This window comes from Doryrhamphus excisus, linkage group LG14, assembly GCF_037039965.1.
Source record: "Doryrhamphus excisus strain RoL-2023G ecotype Guam linkage group LG14, RoL_Dexc_Guam_v1.1, whole genome shotgun sequence".
Classification (NCBI taxonomy): Eukaryota; Metazoa; Chordata; class Actinopteri; order Syngnathiformes; family Syngnathidae; genus Doryrhamphus; species Doryrhamphus excisus.
The window spans coordinates 996,933-1,013,844 of record NC_136370.1 but is presented as its reverse complement, the minus strand read 5'-3'; the positions used below and the strand labels follow the sequence as shown (position 1 = coordinate 1,013,844).

General features: G+C 41.3%; 2 protein-coding genes across 2 annotated transcripts; both read right to left on the bottom strand.

The window, feature by feature from the left end:
• Positions 1-2,416: 2,416 nt before the first annotated feature.
• Positions 2,417-4,570, bottom strand: calhm3 (calcium homeostasis modulator 3). The gene is made up of 4 exons (XM_058077223.2): positions 4,213-4,570; positions 3,948-4,075; positions 3,170-3,297; positions 2,417-2,869 (listed from the first exon to the last, which is right to left on the bottom strand). Exons 1-4 carry the CDS (start codon positions 4,497-4,499, stop codon positions 2,417-2,419), a joined length of 996 nt encoding a protein of 331 aa, XP_057933206.2. The 5' UTR covers positions 4,500-4,570.
• A 1,861-nt stretch (positions 4,571-6,431) lies between these two features.
• hells (helicase, lymphoid specific) lies at positions 6,432-16,362 on the bottom strand. The gene is made up of 23 exons (XM_078795967.1): positions 16,065-16,362; positions 15,471-15,568; positions 15,180-15,286; positions 14,972-15,094; positions 14,835-14,876; positions 14,742-14,769; positions 14,327-14,382; positions 14,199-14,240; positions 13,888-14,115; positions 13,263-13,445; positions 13,029-13,172; positions 10,618-10,814; positions 10,457-10,550; positions 10,211-10,372; positions 9,073-9,209; positions 8,791-8,935; positions 8,607-8,690; positions 8,072-8,191; positions 7,856-7,972; positions 7,105-7,264; positions 6,949-7,045; positions 6,810-6,886; positions 6,432-6,680 (listed from the first exon to the last, which is right to left on the bottom strand). The coding sequence occupies exons 1-23, from the start codon at positions 16,070-16,072 to the stop codon at positions 6,592-6,594; spliced, it is 2,538 nt and encodes an 845-aa protein (XP_078652093.1). The 5' UTR covers positions 16,073-16,362; the 3' UTR covers positions 6,432-6,591.
• Between the last annotated feature and the right edge of the window lie 550 nt (positions 16,363-16,912).

The following is a 16,912-nucleotide window of genomic DNA, read 5'->3' as shown; positions in this document are numbered from 1 at the left end:
GTACCCCGCCTCTCGCCCAAAAGACAGCTAGGATAGGCTCCAGCACCCCCGCAACCCTCGTGAGGAAAAGCGGTCAAAAATGAATGAATGAATGAATGAGTTTTCCTCCTATTTTGTGTGGAAGTGGTAACTTTTTGGCTTCTTATTTTGTCTTTCCCACCCACGGCCATCTCTGTGTGGAGTTTGCATGTTCTCCCCGTGCATGCGTGGGTTTTCTCCGGGTACTCCCTCCCACATTCCAAAAACATGCTAGGTTAATTAGCCACTCCAAATTGTCCATAGGTATGAATGTGAGTGTGAATGGTTGTTTGTCTATATGTACCCTGTGATTGGCTGGCCACCAGTCCAGGGTGTACCCCACCCCGCCTCTCGCCCAAAAGACAGCTGGGATAGGCTCCAGCCCCCCCAATGAATGAATGTGAAAATTGTACATGGTTCATGGTGTCATATTTGTAAATAAATATTTTTGATGTAAATGTTGGTATAGTTTTGGATGTTAGATCTGTCACAAAAGCAAAAAATATTTGTAGCAAAGTGAAAGTTATGCTTATGTATCTTTTTACAAAAAGCTTCTTTAGTCAGGAACTGATATTTTCCTGAAACTTATTTATATTTTACTGTTGATGACTAAAGAACGGAAAAAAGGGCAAGACAGGAGATGGAAGACAGGAGTGTAATTTTTTTTTTTTTGTGGGGGGGGGGGGGGGGTAGTCCGTATTGATATTGCCATAAAACACAATATTCTGTGTGCCTTGAAAGAGCAGTCAAATCTTTCCAAAATGGCCGCTACTGAAAAATAGCTGGGAGTGAATTGGTTAATATATGGAATATTTCCATACTTAGAGAGTAAAAAAAACTATTTCTGACTTTCTAAATATAACTTTTAATATTATTAGAGATGTGTAGACATGAAATAACACCCCTATAGCCTTTTCCACTCCTATTATTCTCCTATTATCACATAACCCAGGCTACAGGATCACCACAGAGCCAATTTACTTCTACACTTAATAAAGTTTTTCAAACAGAGTAGAGAAGAAGGATAAAATAAGCCAAAAATGTACCACTTCCACACAGAATGAGAGGAGAACTTTTTTCACTCGATCTCAGTCGTGGCATGTAAGCTTGGCTCAAGCTCCACGTAGTATAAAAATCATGTAACCTAACGTGTTGACGCATAATGACAACAATACAAAATATTATGAATTATTGATGGAAAAGAACAATATAGTGAGAAATATAGAACTAATAGAAACTAATAGAACTAATAGAAATATCGTGAAGGACCGCTGCATCGCTACCAGGCTCTTAGCTGTTGAGATGTGCTCACCGTTGTGCCGTTCAAACAGACGTGTTGGGAAATATATAGTATATCGGGAATATTGACATGGAAAAATATTGAACCCGCATGCAGATCTCATTCGGTTGCCATGGCCACCAGAATAGTAAAGCACAAACGTTGACTCGAGTTTCAAATGCCACTTTGCATCTTTCCGTCCCGGCAACACCGACGTCTTAGCGCGCAGCCAAACCTATTCAAATCATTTGCTCTGCCATGCAAACACACATGGCTGCCCCCCCCCCCAAAAAAAACATTAGAAAAATATAAATGAACAAAAAATATTTGTAAAAAAAAATGTCAACATTTGAACAGAAATTGTGGTCATTTTCAGGTTTCTTTAACAGTCAAAAAATGATATAAACCAACAAATAAAGTTCAAATTGGGCGGCAGAAAGGTTACGAAAATAAAGTCAAAATATTATGGGAACGAAATTAAAAAAAGAAATAACAAAATTTTATGAGAATAAAGTCAAAATATTATGAAGAAATAAGAAAAAAAATCCCAACTTGACAAGAATAAATAATAAATAAATAATATAAATATTCTAAGATAATGTATACCATAGTATATTATATTACAGTATCATATAGTAGGTGGTTTTGTGGTTTTTCAAATGTTGAATATTATTGGTTAAAAAAGCGGCATATTTAAGCAGATTTTTTGCCCAAATTAATAATTTCTAAACATAAAAATACTAAATGAAGTGAACTACAAATATAATGTATTCATGTAGTATTCTACACTGGTCACTAGGTGTCAGTAATGTTACTGTCATGTGATCGCCGCAACAACAGGCTTTTATTGCAGGTTTGAATGACCTCATAACAGGCACGATAATCCCTAATAAAAATAAAACTCAACTCTGACCCTCGACATCACTTCCTGTTCGCCTACCACTCCGCTCCCTGAGGGAGACATATTTATAGCACACACATGTAAGTCTTATTTATTTGTTTTGATGATGTCTACTATATTGCGTAATAGGAGTGTAAAGGTGACTATAGGGGTGTTATTTCTTGTCTAGAGGGCTCTAAGAATGTTTGACAAGGTTATAAATGAGGTCTTTCTGAGGTCTATACATTAGAAGATAAGAAGCTCTCCCGCCCTTGCTTCCACGTAGCGCTCATTCTGGATTTGTAGGTTTTGGTGATGTCCAGTTCGGGTTTGCTGAAGTACCATTTTTGGAGAAGTTGATCCACCTGCTCCTGCTTTGTTATTCCATGAAGCCGCTCGTCCTGGTCCTGGTCCTGGTCTGACTCCTGTGCAAAGTGTTGAATGACGTGCGGATGCGGGAGACAGAGGTCCATGTTCTCCTTCACGTCCTGGAAGAACTGCACAACACATTTTTGGGCAAAGTCTCGAGCATGGAGGACACACGTTTCATCGAAGAGCTTCTGCTCCACGTCCAGGTAGCTGCTCCAGTAGCGCGTCTGCAGGAAGGTGGCCTGGTCGTCCAAACAAGGCTTGAGGAGGCGTCCCAGTGCTCCCAATACGATGAAGAAAAGGAGGACGGACCAGCCCACGGCCTTCACACACAACGGAACACTCAGAATTAGCATTAGTTCATTTTTTGGTTATTAGGAAATGATTCATTCTTATGAACTTTCAGAACAATTTGGAGGAACTTTAACATTCTCCACTTTTACAATGCATGACGTTAGCTGGTCTGCACGTAGAAAATGAATGAATGTTTGCGTTGTCTTTGTCACCTCGATGCCGTGTGACCTTCACGAACTATGTGGGACACTTGGTGGACCTTGCATTCTATTCTCTCTGTTCCGATAAAGTTGCCATGAAAAGGATGCGGCAGCTGCAGTGTCCGTTACCTGTGAATAGCAGCGGACATAACGAGAAACGGCTTTATGGAAAGAGCTGTTCCTGAAGATGACGTCCTCCTTGCAGGGAACTTTGGCCAGGATTCTGACAGCATCCAGTCCCGTGTTGTTGGGCAAACCTGCGGGAAGACAACACAGACTCTTTGTGTCCGCAAAAAGAAATGGAATCTTTTCATAATTACAGCATAGAAAACCTGCTTATGGCCTTCTGAATACAGTTGTTGACATTATTAGAGCCCTCGAGCCATGAACTAACACCCCTATAGTCACCTATTACACCCAATTGTAGATAATTCATTCATTCTATCCCAGCTGTCTTGGGGGAGAGGCGGGGTACACCCTGGACTGGTAGCCAGCCAATCACAGAGCACATATAGACAAACAACCATTCACACTCACATTCATACCTATGGACAATTTGGAGTGGCTAATTAACCTAGCATGTTTTTGGAATGTGTAAGTGTTCTTACAAAGAACGCTAAACTCATCACACACCAACTTAACACTCAAAAGGTACAATTATGAAACCATTCATTCATTTTCTACTGGTTTTTCCTCACGAGGGTCGCAGGGGGTGTCTTGGGGGAGAGGCGGGGTACACCCTGGACTGGTGGCCAGCCAATCCCAGGGCACATATAGACAAACAACCATTCACACTCACATTCATACCTATGGACAATTTGGAGTGGCTAATTAACCTAGCATGTTTTTGGAACGTGTTAGTGTTAGAATAATTAGAATAATGAGAACAATTAGCTAATTGTTTCACCTGAGAAGAGTGAAGGATCCACACTCACACTGAAGGCACAGATGAATATTTTCCCATCCAGCAACGTGACCAGGATCCACACCATCGGTGCCAGAAAGGCCCGCTGGATCATGGCTGAGAATAAATATCTGTGGAAAAACAAACGGGTTACATGGCTTTGTGTAAAAATAAGCTGCATTATGGGCCTGATATCAGCATAAAAATTCATTTTTGAGGGTTGATTGTATTTGTAAAAAATATCCTCTTGTGACAACAGTGGACTTACTTGACCACAGCTGGGTTTTTGGACCTCTTCCCGACCGGCCTCATCCACTCCTCCATCATGACGGCCGTGTGTCGGTTGACCAGGACCCCCAGGAAGAAGAGGATGACGGGCGGGACCACCATCACCCCGAGAGAGTAGACTTTGTTGTAGCGAGGAAGACAGGGACAGTTGAAGTCCAGGCTGGTGTAAAGCTTCACGCTCACCAAGGCCAGGACCACGCAGATCCCGTTGGAGATGGACTCCGAGTTGGACTGGAAATACTGCAGGACTAGCTTGAGACGCTCCATGCTATCAGCCGGCCGTTCGCTTCCAACAAAAGACACGCCTTCCTTTGCATCATGAATACACCTGTCCAGTGGCGACCACGCCCGTCATTCAACGACACGCTACGCTACGTCGGGAGGAAGCTCCAAAATAAAAGCTCTGGCTGTACTTCCATAAGAACACTTTATTAAATAGACCGTGTGTACTTATATATGACTTCTGGAAACCGCTGGGTTTCTACTATTAACCTGCTGCTTTCTTTTTTAATGGCGGATGCAACCACTCAATTAAGCCCCGCCCCTTCTGCCAGGATGCTGACAACTAAGGTTCCTTAGTTTCTTTCTACTGCAACCATCTAATGTTCAAGGAGGGATGCAGGAGACACGTTTATTCTAGATCAGGGGTCTCAAATAAGCGGCCCGAGGGCCAAATATGGCCCGCAGGACACTAGTTTGAGGCCCCCGCCTTGATATGAAAGTTTAAGTTTGATATGGATGCTGTATGGTATCATGTACCCAGAAAAAATTATTACGTTTGATTCATGTTCATGTTAAAGGTTAAATAACTGTTAATAGTTATCCTCCCTATCCGTGTGGAAGTGGTAAGTTTTTTATATGGATGCTGTATGGTATCATGTACCCAGAAAAAATTATTACGTTTGATTCATGTTCATGTTAAAGGTTAAATAACTGTTAATAGTTATCCTCCCTATCCGTGTGGAAGTGGTAAGTTTTTTATATGGATGCTGTATGGTATCATGTACCCAGAAAAAATTATTACGTTTGATTCATGTTCATGTTAAAGGTTAAATAACTTAATAGTTATCCTCCCTATCCGTGTGGAAGTGGTACGTTTTTTATATGGATGCTGTATGGTATCATGTACCCAGAAAAAATTATTACCTTTGATTCATGTTCATGTTAAAGGTTAAATAACTGTTAATAGTTATCCTCCCTATCCGTGTGGAAGTGGTAAGTGTTTTATATGGATGCTGTATGGTATCATGTACCCAGAAAAAATTATTACGTTTGATTAATGTTCATGTTAAAGGTTAAATAACTTAATAGTTATCCTCCCTATCCGTGTGGAAGTGGTAAGTTTTTTATATGGATGCTGTATGGTATCATGTACCCAGAAAAAATTATTACGTTTGATTCATGTTCATGTTAAAGGTTAAATAACTTAATAGTTATCCTCCCTATCCGTGTGGAAGTGGTACGTTTTTTATATGGATGCTGTATGGTATCATGTACCCAGAAAAAATTATTACGTTTGATTCATGTTAAAGGTTAAATAACTGTTAATAGTTATCCTCCCTATCCGTGTGGAAGTGGTAAGTTTTTTATATGGATGCTGTATGGTATCATGTACCCAGAAAAAATGATTACGTTTGATTCATGTTCATGTTAAAGGTTAAATAACTGTTAATAGTTATCCTCCCTATCCGTGTGGAAGTGGTAAGTTTTTTATATGGATGCTATATGGTATCATGTACCCAGAAAAAATTATTACGTTTGATTCATGTTCATGTTAAAGGTTAAATAACTGTTAATAGTTATCCTCCCTATCCGTGTGGAAGTGGTAAGTTTTTTATATGGATGCTGTATGGTATCATGTACCCAGAAAAAAACATTACGTTTGATTCATGTTCATGTTAAAGGTTAAATAACTGTTAATAGTTATCCTCCCTATCTGTGTGGAAGTGGTAAGTTTATGGCTATTTAAGTTGAAAGGAAATAACTTGAAGGCTACCGTTTAGGTCGCTAGTTCAGATCAGGGGATGTGGTCTGTGGTCTATCATGCTTGTTAAGCCCTTTGAGGCTCTTTTGTGATTACGGGTAATAAATAAACTAAAGAGTTGCTGCCGTGTTTCTTCCATAAAACCATCCAAGAGGAACATGGAGTCTTGTCAACATGAACTTTGCATTAGAACAAAACCAGAAAAGAACTCTTCCAAGAACCTTTATATTAACGTGAACACATGCATCAACCCTCACCGACACTAAATGACTTCCTTTGGTCACAAGGTCGTGATGACGTGATGACGGACAGGGAGGCGGGTTAAAAGGATGGTGTGAGCCAAATGACCAAGTGTGTGGGGGGGGGGGGGTCTTCTTAAGCCAAGGCGATGGCCGACGATTCATCGGCCTCCATCACTCTGAAAACCCCAAGTTTCTCCTTCCTCGTCTTTCCCTTTTCTTGATCTAAATGTCGATGATGAAAAAAGCATTTATTATATTTGTAAACAGCTTTTCTATGCTGGAACTACAAAAATAATAAGGAATGCTATTGGATAAAGGAGGGACGACTTCATTCAAACGTTCAATGCTCACCCAACAGGTCAGTGCGGTCCAGAAGGAAATCCAGGTCTTTATCGCTGATGACCTTCCCCCTGGATGCTTTCACTTCCCTAAAAAGGAGACAAACGTATGAAAATCAGTTTTTAAAAAAAAAACTAAAATCAAGTCTTACTTCTCAGCGCCTCTGGCTTGGAGCAGCTCCATCAGCTCATTCAGGTCAATGCAGCTTTTACTTTGGTTCAAGTCCGCCCTCCCGCCTTTGAACTTATCTGGAATGAAAGTGAAAGTAAAACAAAGAAATCCATCTAAGAAAGAAGCGGACGCTCACTTTTGTGGATGACTATCTGTTCCAGCTTCCTCTTGGCCGACGCCCTCTCCAGGATCTTCTGGTCGATGGTGTTTGCCGTGACCAGACGGTAGACCACCACCGGTCGGGTTTGTCCGATGCGGTGACAGCGGTCCTGAGCCTGCAGGTCTGCCTGGGGGTTCTGCAAACATACATTTTTTTTTTTTTATTATCATTTTTATTGTAATAATGTTCTAAAAAATTGAATTTTTATTTTACTAAATATTTTCTATTCATTTCATTTAATCTCCAATTATAAAACTATATAGTCCAAAACATTTTTCTGTCTCCCCCATCCAATATTTGGAATAATGTATACAGTATGTAAAACATTTCCTGATCATTCAAGTACTACATAAGAGTACATTTTTCCACCACTATGTGATTATGTATAACATAAGCTAATAATTTGTTAAAGTTAAATGGATAATAGATTTTTTTATTTTAGCTTTCTAATCTACAATTCAATAATTTAGTCAGAAGGCAATTTTAACTTTTTCTCCTGATCATGAAAAACTATATTACTGTATATTACTATACAACACGTATGTCATGTTACGTATTATTATTATTATCGGAAATCGACAATATCGGCATATCGGACATCCCTACATCGAACATGTTTTTGGGACGTGGGAGGAAACCGGAGTACCCGGAGAAAAGCCACCCATGCAAACTCCACACAGAGATGGCCGAGGGGGAAATGGAATCCAGGTCTGTGGCCCGCACCTACCCAATCGCTGTCAAAAATGATGACGGTGTCAGCAGCCGTCAAGTTGATGCCAAGCCCGCCAGCTCGAGTGCTAAGAAGGAAAAGGAAAACCTCCGGGTCTTTGGAAAACTTTGTCATCTGAAAGACGGCGGCATTGGAATGAGTACTTTGGTATTTAGACAAGTGGATGTACTCCATCCGCACCCAGCTATGATCTCCATCGATGTTCCTACTCACATTTTCTTCCCGCTCGGCATAGGCCATGCTGCCGTCCAGTCTGCTGTACTGGAAGCCACGCAGGTAGCAATAATCCATCAGAATATCCAAAATGGAAGTCATCTGACTGAAGAGTAGAACCTTAACAACAACGACAGCGTTTTATAATAAACCAGAAGTGTTTCCCATACATGTCTATTTGCGGCGGCCCGCCACTGATCAATTTGGCATCAGAGGCAGCAGTCCGATGGAAAACACCGCATGATTCCTCTTTTTTATGATATTTACACTTATGTTCCTGTGTGTGTCCTTAACTCACTCAATACCCAGCATCTATTTATACTAGGGCTGTCCAATCATCGAAATGGTCAAATCTGATTAATCACATTTTTAATGCATTAATCACAATTAACTCATTCTGAAATACGTCCACTGTTAGTGTATTTAATGAAGATAAAAAGCTGATATCTATCATTATGTATTAAGAGCTCCAAAAGAAATGATGCTAATGAAGCTAAAAACCCGTAGCAACATGAGCCATGGTGCTCCGCCTTACCTTATGTCCTCGTTCCTTGAGTGCAGGCAGAAGTCGGTCAAGTACGAGAAACTTCCCAGAACTCTGCACCAGCTGCTCATCAATCTGAATGAATGTGAAGCAAGATGAAGACTTCTCAGAGCCACTTCAATCCCGTGGTAAGATCCGTGTCATCAACCAGCCAACATTCTCCATGTGGCTCTACCTTGAAGTCCTGAGTGGCGGGGTCCAGGGGGTATTCCACCAGGTAGGGATGGTTGCAGCATCTCTTGAGCAGCATGAGAATATTCTGCATTTTTAGGTTGATCTGAGCATCCAGTGGGCACTGCACGTCCGGCACAAGAGACCAGCTGAAATTGGGGGATGGGGGAGAAACCTCAAGTAACTGACACACATGTGGTCGTCCCAAACACCCCCTCCAAAGGTCTGACCTGGACGTTGTGGGGACCTACAGTACGGATATATGAGCCATGGCTTTTGTTCTGACCTCTGCTCCTTCTGAAGCGCTTCCAGATGTTTTTCCAAGCTGGATGGTGTGTCCCGCTCCTCTTCGCTGTAGTTTACCACTCTCTGATTGCGGCGCTTTGGCCGGCCACTCGACGTCAAGACGACAGGAGCCTCGGTCTGAAAGCAAACCAAACGCTGAATTAGCTTCGTTGACGCTACCTTGACCGTGTGGGTCAGTGTGTCCGTCAAGGGACCGTAGTCTTCTCAAATCCAAGGTGATATTTTTAGTTTTGCCGTGGAACCTTGGTTAGCATTGTTTTTTGGTTAACGGCAAAAATGAGGCCATGAAACAATACTAAAGACATACATGATGAATAAAAGGGACTAACAAGGTTACTTTTACCTTCATTAAGACATGATTGTTGCCAAAGACACAATGTGACAGAGCGATCAACACGGCCAACACCTTCTTGTTTTGCTTTTTTTTTTTTCCCTCATATTTACCTACATGTTGACACGTGCAACTTTGGGTTATTGAGCTGAGAAACACGACTGAATTTAAGAAATAACTTAAATAGCAAAACATTGATCTTGCTGCCACAGCGCGTCTTTGGGAAGAGTCACGTCAAGAATCACATTGTCAATGTTTATCCATTTCATTCATCATTAATATGCATTTATTTCTATGATGTCAGAATTTACATTTCTGCATGGAAAACTAGAAAACCCTTTGATGTTCCAGATTAGAGTTGGACCTTGCGGAGCACATGAATTTGAATAGTTGTGCACCTCAAATACTTATAGTCCCTCTTTTCTGACCCATAAATGTAGTTAGAATGTCATATTCTGGTGTTCTGGTGTCCAACCATGCCAAAGGTTCAGATCATGAGCTTTGTGCATTTGGAAGTGAGCCCTGAATAAAGTTTGGGATGGCCAATCCCTTATATGGGCATGCCCGGAGTAGGTGTTCCCGGAGGCGGACAGTTTTTGAAATGCAGCTGGAATAGGTGTCGATACTGGAAGATCCAGAAAGCTTTCTGTGAGGGTTATGGCGTCGTCAAGTTGCACTTCATGAATTCCCTGGACATTGAAGAGTTCTATGCCCGCATGGTGTTAGCGTGACCTTTGGGTGTTGCAGAAGCACCAGGTGGAGAAGCGTGAATGTTCCGAGGAGATACCTTGTGCTGACCAAGAACTTTGGCTATCGTCTTGTTGACCACGGCAGTGTAGAAAACCTCCTGTTTGTCAGTCAGAGGGGCATAAACAACGATCTCCTTCTTCGGCGGAATCTCCAGTGTCACATCAGTTTTCAGTCTCCTCAATAAGAACGGAGTGAGAATCTGGGAAGAAAACAAGGTCACTCCAGAACGCGTGCAAGACAAAAGACACTATGAGCGGAATAGAGAGCATCGTCGAGAACTCACCTGGTGCAACATACTCAAGATGTTCCCTTCTCGCTCAGCCGCCACCACACTTTCTGCCTCACCGAGCGTGTCGATGTCGAACCACGACTCAAAGCTGCACAGGAAACATAAGTACTGAAGAGGAAGTCCATTCATTGGTTCCACGCCACCGTTGAGCTTACCTCTTCAGGTCATCAAAGACCTCCGGGAGGAGGAAATTCAGAAGGGACCAGAGCTCAGCCAAGTTGTTCTGCAGTGGCGTCCCCGTGAGGAGCAGCTTGTTGTCCGTGGGCAGCATCTTCAACTCCTTCACCAGGCGGCAGTTGAGGTTTTTGATCCTGTGGCCTTCGTCCACTATCAAGTACTTCCACTGACAGCGCTGGGAGACAAGACCAACATCAGCTTCCATCGTTACACTCATGGGACTTTAGTTCTTTAGTGGCCATCAGATCAGCTGGATCCAAAACATTCACACTCATGAGCAAACAAATGGTCACGTCACGTCTGTAGGATAAATGTACTTACTTTATACTATTACACTACTTCTCTATGAAAACAATCCGTGAATACACACACACACTGGCCTGTACGCTAAAATACACACTAGAATGCAGCAGCGAGTCCACACATGATACTGTACACCAGGGGTCTCAAACATGCGGCACGCGAGCCAAATGTGGCCCGCAGGACACTAGTTTGAGGCCCCCCGCCTTGATATGAAAGTTTAATGTTTGATATGGATGCTGTATGGTATCATGTACCCAGAAAAAATGATTACGTTTGATTCATGTTCATGTTAAAGGTTAAATAACTGTTAATAGTTATCCTCCCTATCCGTGTGGAAGTGGTAAGTTTTTTATATGGATGCTGTATGGTATCATGTACCCAGAAAAAATGATTACCTTTGATTCATGTTCATGTTAAAGGTTAAATAACTGTTAATAGTTATCCTCCCTATCCGTGTGGAAGTGGTAAGTTTTTTATATGGATGCTGTATGGTATCATGTACCCAGAAAAAATTATTACCTTTGATTCATGTTCATGTTAAAGGTTAAATAACTGTTAATAGTTATCCTCCCTATCCGTGTGGAAGTGGTAAGTTTTTTATATGGATGCTGTATGGTATCATGTACCCAGAAAAAATTATTACCTTTGATTCATGTTAAAGGTTAAATAACTGTTAATAGTTATCCTCCCTATCCGTGTGGAAGTGGTAAGTTTTTTTATATGGATGCTGTATGGTATCATGTACCCAGAAAAAATTATTACCTTTGATTCATGTTCATGTTAAAGGTTAAATAACTTAATAGTTATCCTCCCTATCCGTGTGGAAGTGGTAAGTTTTTTATATGGATGCTGTATGGTATCATGTACCCAGAAAAAATTATTACGTTTGATTCATGTTCATGTTAAAGGTTAAATAACTGTTAATAGTTATCCTCCCTATCCGTGTGGAAGTGGTAAGTTTTTTATATGGATGCTGTATGGTATCATGTACCCAGAAAAAATTATTACCTTTGATTCATGTTCATGTTAAAGGTTAAATAACTGTTAATAGTTATCCTCCCTATCCGTGTGGAAGTGGTAAGTTTTTTTATATGGATGCTGTATGGTATCATGTACCCAGAAAAAATTCTTACGTTTGATTCATGTTCATGTTAAAGGTTAAATAACTGTTAATAGTTATCCTCCCTATCCGTGTGGAAGTGGTAAGTTTTTTATATGGATGCTGTATGGTATCATGTACCCAGAAAAAATTATTACGTTTGATTCATGTTCATGTTAAAGGTTAAATAACTGTTAATAGTTATCCTCCCTATCCGTGTGGAAGTGGTAAGTTTTTGGCTATTTAAGTTGAAAGGAAATAACTTGAAGGCTAGCGTTTAGGTCGCTAGCTGTCTAGTTTGCGAGTTAGCATGTGTCTCAAGACCCTGCAGTTGCGCAATATGTTGTAAATAAAAAGAGTATAAATGTGACTATAGTCGTGTTTTGTCATGTCTACAGGGCTCTAATAATGCTTTGTTCATTTTAATATGAAAAAAATCATTTGTCTACCCACCAACTATATGTGCTTTCTTTACTTTTTATTATTATTATTATTATATTTATTTTTTACTGATTAACTGATTTTCTTGATTTGTTTATTTATTTTTCATCTTATTTTGTGTAGAAAAATAAAAAATAAGATATTTGAGAACAGTGGAATGTTTTATCAGAGCTTTTATTGTAGAAATTTTTTATTTTTTTTTGGAAAACCTGATGCGGCCCAGTCTCACCCAGACCCTAGCTCCAGTGGCCCCCCAAGTAAATTGAGTTTGAGACCCCTGCTGTACACGATGATGCCTCTATGTGTTGTTGTTATTACCACTGCCGCCAACACTTTAACCACCCCCAATACTACTACTACTACTACTACTACTATTATTACAGTTCTTACCTACAGCTAACAGTAATAGAGGTTATTACCTACATTTACTACTACTACCAGAACTACATTTTATTTTCCTACACCTACTACTACGACTACCAGAACTATGTCTTATTTACTAGAACTACTAGAACTAGACTGTATCTGACAAAGCCGTGACGTTACCTGAAGGAATTTCCTGTCAATCATGGCGATCTCAAATGAGGTGACGACAACAGGACACATGTTGAGGGGCCCCTGAGGTCTTCGCATGTGCTTCAGCAGTTTGCTCCTCTCCGTTTGGGGGCCGTGATAGAGAAGCACAGACACCTAGAGGAGACCAAGCAATATTGATATATATAGCGCCGAGTGATAGCACCCATACTGTACACCCACCCGTACACCCACCCATACACCCACCTGTGGTGTAAAGCGCTTAAACTCATTGATCCAGTTGGGCAGAGTGGAGAGTGGCGCCACCACCAGGAAGGGGCCCGTCACTTTCTTTTCTAACATCATGGCGATGTGGCCGATGCACTGGATAGTCTTCCCCAGACCCATCTCATCAGCCAGAATCCCATTGATGCCGTTCTCCCACAACATCTGTCAAAAACGGAGCACAAGACCGATGAGTTCTCGCTTACCGTGATCGTTTCAATGGCTCATTGAAGGATTGACAGGTCCAGGAGAGGCCGCCCAACTCTCCTAATGGCGTTACATCCTGGACCTGGACTATTATACTCTGCTTATATTTAACTGTCACATGTTCACTTCTCCACATCCATTGCAGCCTGGTCATCTTCGAAGGGGGATTTGACCCCATCTAAGGTCCCCTGATGGGGGTTCAGATCAGGGATGTGGTCTAATGTCTATCATCTAGAGGCTCGTTTGTGATGAAGGGTTACACAAATAAACTTGATTCGTTCCAGTTTTACAAGAACTTATTTCTTCTCACCTCACGTCTGCAATATAAGCCAAAGCTGAGCCAAAGGAAGTCCCAAGTGGGTTAGGGGTAGGGGTTCAAGGTGACCCTGGCACTACTCACTCGAAGCCACTCCATGCCCTCGATCTGGTACCACCTCATGACCCCGCCCGTGAAGAGCTGCGGCTGCTGAGCAGGGACCGGCTGTCCGTTCACCGTCCTACCAGGGTCCAGGAGATGTTTGGCGTTGTCTCGCACCGTCTCGGCCAGGCGTTTTTTGATGTCTTGGTTGGAGTCGCTCATGCTCTCGATGTCCTTGGCGTCGAGCTTCTTCTTGGCCGGGGCCCCTTCCTGATGTCAAATGTTCAACATTGGCATGATTGAAGAAGTCACATTGCAGATCGGCTGCGTTGCAAACAAAAAGAAATTCTTACCACTCCTTCCACTTTGGCTTTCTTAGCCCGTGACATGATTTCCTGCAGTCAAAGTCAAGCAGAATTCCTTTTTCAAAACGCCGTCTTTCAAATCCGTCAGAAGAGAATCAAAAAAAATGAGCGCGTACGTCTTTAGAAATGACATCTGCAATTTTGTAGTCATCTCGTCTTCTCTTCTTTTGATCTAGTTGAGAAGGAACACAGTCAAACTTTGAAGGGAACAACTAACTTTTGCCCATCCCAGCTGTCTTAGCGGTAGTGGAAATAGGAACTCATGGAAATAGGGCCAGATACGGCAACTATGGATATCAAAGCATGCAACGCTGGTAGAGGTTGTTTTTTTAATGGCTTCATAGTGGAAATAGGTGTATCTCAATGACAGCATTGTTAGCTAGCTCATATTAACTCCTTTCCTTGTTTTATAATACACAGAAAGGGGAAAGAAATGTGTGTTCATATTTCACATAAGGATTAGGAATGATGGGTAAAACTTAAAAAAAGTGCACTTCCCCTTTAAACAAACACACAAACTTTTTCACTTACCTTTTTCAGGCCCAGCGCTGAGTGTGTTCTGTACATAAAACACAAACATTGTTCAGTGACATCATTTTTTAATCAAAAACAATAAACACTCACCTTTTTCGCCTTCTTTTCAAGTTTTTCCTTCCTGAGTTTCTCCTGGTGTTTAGAAAAAAAGGACAAAGAAGAGGACTTTGTTAAAAAGATAAACCGCTGCACTGTAAGAGAGAAAGACACACACGTGCGCAGTGTACCTCGTTCTGCTGTTGCTCCATCTTCGTCAGCAGAAACTTGGAGTAGATGTTGCTCTTCTGGAGCAAATGCTGAAGTCTTTTGAAGCGCATCTCATGAGAGTCTCTCTCCCACGACTGACGGGCCTTTTGGATGAAACACAAGGAGTCCAACCATGGATTCAAGCCCGTCCGTCACCATACAGACCCCAACGTCCACTTAGCAACAAACCTCGGCCATCATTTCCTTCTCTCTCTTTTCACCTTCCGCCATCAGATGTTGCTCTTCTTCTTCCATTTCCCTGGTGACCACCACTGCTTCGCTACTCACACTTGCATCTTGAAACAAAAGAGTTAGACCAATATACACCTCATTTCCCAGGTGCCTTGTTTGTTTGCAAATATTGTGATTTTAAATGACTTCTTTTTTCAAATAATGGATGTTTTAAACATGACAAAGACAATTTTTGACACACAAACCAATATTTCACAATAAAATGAACAGGGTTCTTTAGTTACTGACCCTTTGCAGCTCCCGTCTCCATGGCCGTGCCCAGGGGCTCCTCGGACTCATCCGGTTTGGGGCATTGGGGAGAAAAACTTTGACTTTCCTCTTTTACGCTGTCATTGGAGAGAAATATGAAACAAAGGACGAAAATCAGTCATACTTGTGTTCGACAAGACAACCAATTGTAACATAAATAATGTAAAACATAAATACATAAAACATAAATAATGTAACAAATATCAAAAGCAAATATTTGGCCAAATAACCACAAAAGAAAAACACGGATGATAGGATTGGATATCGCAGCATCAATATCTACATAGATTGTACACCTCTTCAGTACAAGTAAATGTACACAATTCGGGGTGGCCTTTTATTGTGGCCACCTGTGTAATAATCATGCGGGCCACCTGTGAGCTGGATGAATTATGAACGCTCACTATGGCATTGACGCCGCATTTACATGTCATCCCGAAAAATCATACACATAATCAATGTGGAAGAAAATACACACGAAGCGTTGTGTAATATCTGATAAGAAAACACGTGGCCCGTGTGTAAAAGCATTGTTTCCTGCAAGTTCGCACTTTGTAGACATATGCAACTTACCGACTCATTGTTTCCACCCTCGACAACCTCGCCGAACAATGTCAATATTCTGTGTCGGCGACCGACGACCACCTTCCTGGTTGTACTTGCTTATAGAAGTATCGACGACGTACTCACTACTACTTGACGTACACTGACGATCGAAAATATCACAGCGGATTCAGCCTTCTTTATAATCCCTATTAAAATCATAAACTGATAATGGTTATTCTTTTAGAGCAAGCGAGCAAAACATTTAGTAACCACTTTCAAAGTTGTGACTACACGAAGTAAAGGTAAAACACGACACGGCGAGGAGGTAGTAAGTAATAGTTTTGAACCTTTCAAATTAAAACAAAAACTGCTGGGTTGTCACGTAGAAGTTGCCACTACATTTGGTTATGACGTTTACTTTGAAATAAAATTGTAACTTCCGTCACGTTTTTTAACCTAAATTTGACGGCTTGATTGAAGACGCAGCGAAAATGGGCGGTGCTTTTGCTCCCTTTCGCGCCATTCAGGGAGAAAACCATTATTACTAAATAAAGGGGGTTTTTTACTTTGGGAACACAGCTACTGTTGTATGTTACAGGTGAATACAAACCGGAGAATAGCTATGGTAATACGCTACTGTGACCACTTGACTACTGACTATTTGACTCGTACGTTTTCATTCACTATCATCTTTTAATTTACAAACATAAAATACAGCACCCATTCAAATTGACAAATGGACTAGACCAAGACGGAGCTTTCCCGCGAAATCAAATGTCAGGTTTCAAGTTTCTTCGTATTTGTTTTGAGAGGGACAGTTTTACTCTAAAGTCTTCTATAGATTGACAGATGGATAGCTATGTCATCTAAAAATA